Source organism: Pezoporus wallicus, unplaced genomic scaffold, assembly GCF_028554395.1.
Source record: "Pezoporus wallicus isolate ANWC-B61680 ecotype Strahan unplaced genomic scaffold, APGP_CSIRO_Pwel_v1 contig_9567, whole genome shotgun sequence".
Lineage (NCBI taxonomy): Eukaryota > Metazoa > Chordata > Aves > Psittaciformes > Psittacidae > Pezoporus > Pezoporus wallicus.
The window spans coordinates 1,042-6,104 of NW_026635126.1; the positions used below are offsets into that span (position 1 = coordinate 1,042).

The window sequence follows — 5,063 nt, forward strand, 5'->3', positions numbered from 1 at the left end:
AAAAGCCAGAGGTGTTTCCAGAGGTTTCTGCTTCCTTCCTGCCACACTCACCCATTTGTAAGGAAGCGAGGCAAGAACTTCAGGGTCCACGCAGCAACAGGGCACACCTTCCTCCTCGTGGGGTTTACTGCAAGCTCAGGGCACACACTGTTATCTTCTGCCCCTCGCTGCTTCTATCCCAGCAGGAGCAATGCCTTGCTTCTAAAACCAACATCGCAGAGCATCACAACTTCACTGAAACTCCCAGATACTCAGGAAATGACCACTGAATGCTCAGTGGGTTTAGTTCAGCCTTGCCTCTGCCTCCTGTAATCCCCTGGGTCCCATGGGGAGCCAGGCCAGAAGGTTCAGATACCTGCTCCGCAGTAACTGCTACAGAGCACCTTCTGGTTGGACACTAGTGGGGAAGTCACCACTTGCACCACTGCAGTTACAAAGGTTCAAACTTACATATTTCAGGTATTTTCTCTTTCCTGAGCACACTGATGACTGCAAAGGATCCAGAAATGGTCTCCAGTGCTATGAAGAGCTGCTACAGATTCGCTGGTATAAATCTGGCTCTAGGTCAAAAATAAAACCTTATGAGAAACTGCTCAAGTGTCTGCATTTGGATGATGCTGGTATCAAGACTCATCTTCCTGTGGGCTTCCAGCTCTTTGTCTTATGTTATTTTAGCACTAAGTGCTTCCCCCTCCCTTAAATCCTTTGAGTCACAAGCCTGTCTGGTGTTGAAGCTCTAATGGAGCTCCTCACCCTCCGCCTGCAGGGTGATTCTTTTTAGACTGTGGTTGAAAAAGCATCAGTAGCTTCAATTTTATTTATTATTTCATCAAGGTCCAACTCAGAGCAAATCCTCACACCAGAGAGCGCTGTGATCCCACGACTCAAATACAAACCGGGGCTACAAGCACTGGCTGAAGCACAGTTCTTTGCTGAGAGCTCCCTGCTCCATCGCATGGTGGGAAGGAGGTTACACCCTGAGTGAAGTGGTCTCACTTAACCATCAAGGACATGTCCCCGTGCAAAAGCAGTCTGGAACAAAAGCTGCAGCCTCATCTCTTGCCAGCCAGCCACCAGCTGCTGGAAGCTGACTGCTTTGTGATGGTCTGTTTTTCCTCCGGGCTGAAATGCAGGATGCTGAGGATGGCTGTGAGAGTCTGCTGCCGCCCCAGCGCGTCCGGCAGCGTCAGGAACCGGTACACAATGTTCTTGAGGTACTCCAGGTTGGCTCCTTCTCTGCTCTTATCCCTCAAGTTCTTCTCCATCTCACTTTGAAGTGCAGACACCTCTTCCCGGTGCTTTTCCTCCTCAACCAAGATCCTCTTCTGGAGGTGGTGAACTTGCATTTCCAGCTTGTGCTTCTGCTTCCTCAGGGCAACAATGTCCACTTCTTTGCGAGCCAGCTGCTCTGCGTACAAGATGAAGGTGGGCTCACTGGCGCTGGAGAGGTGAAGAGCCTGGGGGAGAATCTCTGAGGAATCACTGCCTGGGGAGTCATTGCAAGCACCATCTGACACAAAGTAGGTTTTGGACCCTTGACGCCCATAAGGCAGTGGGACAACTCTCAGCTGCTCCAGCTCCTGGTCCTTTTCTGCCAGCACTGCCAGGGCTCGGTCCCGCTGTTTGTGCATCTCCTCCTCCAGCTTCAGTGCCCGCTCCCTGTAGTCCAGCTGGCACCTCTCCAACTCCTGCCTATGGATCTGCTGCAGCTGGGACAACTCTTGCTTCTTGGCTTCCATGTCCTGCTGGTGCTGCTTCTCCATTTCATCAGAGGCCAGCTGAAGCACAACGTATTTCTCTTTCAGGTCAGCCAGCTGCTCCTGAGCCTCCTCCAGGTCCTTAGACAAGTTGATGTCTTTGGTTGACTTGTTCTTGAGAACCACCTGTGCCCTCATCTTGTACCTCTCAAACTCTTCCTTGAGCTGCTTCAGCTCCTGCTGGTAGTACACAGCAGTGGCCTTCTCGCCATCCCCAGCCTCAGTGCCCTTTGGAGGCTCCAGCTCACACAGCTTCTCGATGTCCAGAGGGGTTTCACTCTTCTTAGCTGCTGCCTGCAAGAGCTTTTTCAGCTTTTCCATTTTATCCTTCAGAACATTAACATCCAGGTTGGCTTCTTCCACGTGAGCATCCCCAGGGGCTCGGCTGGAGGCAGCGATGGCCAGGGTTTTGTTCTCCAGGTCCAGCTGTACAATGCGGTCCTTCAGTTTCTGGATGATCAGCTGGTCCTTCTGCTTGGCTTTCTCATAGCTGCCAAGGAGTTCCGACACCTCCGAGACCTGGCCTTCCAGGTCAGCCACTCGCCTCTCCTCCATCTGGGCGTGCTGGCGGAGCTGCTCCTCTGCCTGTGCAGCCTGAGAGCAGAGGCATACACACAGCACAGTTAGTTTTGCTCAATGCTCAAAGGTCTCTGCTTTACACCGGGGTTAATTCTGCTCTGCTGACCTCCAAACCAGCGTGGGGCTGCGCTTTCCCCTAGAATTCCATACAACCCAACAGCTGGACGTTTATTTGCGGGTATAATGAAGTCAAAGCACCTTTGCTTTTGTTCCCTGCTCTGCAGAGCTCCTGTCTTACATTACCCACATTGCTGTAGGTGTGGGGGGGGGATGGGAAGCAGCAAGCTCACCTCACAGTGGCTAAAGGGATTGTTTTAAATGTGTGTGTGCTCTGAAGCTCTCACACATCTCACTGCAATTCAGTTACATCCTGTGCTTTGTTGCACCGGTATTCATGTTATTCAGGCGTTTCTGAGCTACAGCAAACGCACACAGTTCACACTTTGCTCAGATATTGAGCGCTCCGATAATGGCAGCATTTGGCAAACACCATCGCGAGCCAAACCACAAGCAGAGGTCAGGTCCCCTTCACCCAAACTGCATGAAACCAGCCTGATGCTTCAGATTAGGAAGAAGAAAACTTGGCCCAGAGTGCAAGGAGACGAGGAAGATCCTGTTCCAGAGTGTTTCCAGATGCAAATTCAGTTACTGGCCCCAAAGCTCCAGTGCCAACCCCCGAGCCCATCACCCCACAACCCACTGAGTTACACAGGTTCCTCTTTTCCACCACATCCCTCTTTCCATTCTAGCCCTTAGGCTCTAGCCTGTGTGGATGGATGCAGGGGGAGTGTTCTCCTGCATTTACCTTCCTTCTTTCACTACAACCCCCTAAGTTTCTCTAAAGGGGGTCAGTTTTTATGAGCCCCCCTGATTGTACCTTGCACTGCACTGAGACCACACTCACTGCCACACTGGGGCAGAGGGAAGGTCTCTCCTACCAAGCCACTCTCACACCGGATTGTAACTGGTACAGAACCACACGACACCCTGGAGGACAGACACCATGTAACCGCCTCAAAGGGTGCTCCCAAGTCCAACGCTCACCACCCCCTGGTTAATGCCTTATGTGCTGTAACACAAACAGTTTTGATTTTCCTCCAGGATTATCACCTAATTCAAACCTCTTGGGCTCTGAGGGACTGGGTGGGGGCATCTCAACTCCTCAAGCCCCAAACCGGCCCCAATCACACTGAGAGTGAGCAGCTCCAGGACCCATACAAGGAACTACCTTTTTCATCTCCCGCAGCAGCTGCACTTGGAAGTGGTTCTTGAGGCTAGCCATCTCCTCCTGCAGACCCTGTATCCGCGGGTCTGGCTTCTTGTTCTCCTCCTGAGCATCCTGCAGCTCCCTCTTCAGGTCCTCCACCTCCTGGCTCAGCTGCTTGATCTGCAGCTCGTAGCCCTCTGCTCGCTCAGCCACGCAGGCTCTCCGAGCCAGCATCTCCCTGGTCTCCTCCAGCTTCAGCTCAGCATCCTGGCGTGAAGCCCTCTCACTCTGCAGCAGCTTCTGCAGCTCCTGCAGCATAATAGCGTGGTCACTCTGCTCCTGGGCCCTGTCGTGCTGCTGGGTGATCAGACGAGCTTTGGTCTCAGCCAGCTGCTCCTGGACACACTTCAGCTCTGCCTCCAGCTTCTCAGTCTCATCCTCTGCTTTCTTAGCAGCATCATCCAGGTCCTGCTTCATCTTCCTCTTTTCTGCTTGGTAGGATGCTTCCATGCGGGACTTCTCCTGTGTGACTGTTGCCAGAGCACTGGTCAGGGTGGCCAGTTGGGTCTTCAGTAGCAGAACTCTTTTATCAGCCTCACTGGCAGCAGATGGTACGTCCCCACCGCTCGTGCTCATGCCGCTCTCTGAACCACTCGTCTCCTCTGATTTAACAGAGGAAGAAGCAGCAGCCACGAGCTTATCATCCTCAGGCCCTGCTTCACCCTTGGTACTGGCCAGGCTGGCAGCAGTGTCTGCACTGGCAGCTGTCCCCACGCTATCTTCACTGTGAACAGAGCTCTTGTCATCAGCACAGTCGGCAAAGGAAGAGCTGGAGCTGACCACAGATATAGGCTGAGCACCACTCAAGCCAGCATCTGCCTTGTGAGATACAGACAACATTTTCAAGCTGGCTTCCAAGGCCTCCTTCTCCTTGAACAGACTCTTGTAGGCTCTGACAACATCCTTCAGCCGAACCTGGTACTGAAGCAGCTGCTTCTTCTGTGATTCAATAGTCTCTAGAAGATCTTTCTTACTTGGGCCACCTCCAAAGTTCATGCCAAACCTCACCATGATTCATCCAAGCTGGAAGGAGTAGAACAACACAAAGCCTGAACAAGCAGCAAAGACACATCTTTCTTCCCTGTGAGGGTGCTGAGGCACTGGCACAGGGTGCCCAGAGAAGCTGTGGCTGCTCCATCCCTGGCAGTGTTCAAGGCCAGGTTGGACACAGGGCCTTTGAGCAACCTGCTCTAGTGGAAGGTGCCCCTGCCTGTGGCAGGGGATTGGAGCTGGAGAAGCTTTAAGGTCCCTTCTACCCAAACTGCTCTGGGATTCTATGATCAGCAGGAGCATGTGGTGAAGCAGGACCAGCACCCTGAACACGCGGCCGTCCCGTCCCGTCCCGTTCGGTCCCGTTCACCCCCCCCCGTCCCCCCGTCCCTCCCGCCGCCGCCATGGGCCTCACGTTGGTGGCCAGGACAAAATCCGGCCCCTCTGGAGGCACTACTTCCAGAATACAC

At 53.3% G+C, this 5,063-nt stretch overlaps 1 protein-coding gene across 1 annotated transcript; it reads right to left on the reverse strand.

The window, feature by feature from the left end:
• Positions 1-799: 799 nt before the first annotated feature.
• On the reverse strand, positions 800-4,665 carry LOC130596099 (GRIP and coiled-coil domain-containing protein 1-like). Its single transcript, XM_057403392.1, has 2 exons — positions 3,565-4,665; positions 800-2,351 (listed from the first exon to the last, which is right to left on the reverse strand). The coding sequence occupies exons 1-2, from the start codon at positions 4,612-4,614 to the stop codon at positions 1,053-1,055; spliced, it is 2,349 nt and encodes a 782-aa protein (XP_057259375.1). The 5' UTR covers positions 4,615-4,665; the 3' UTR covers positions 800-1,052.
• Positions 4,666-5,063: the final 398 nt, after the last annotated feature.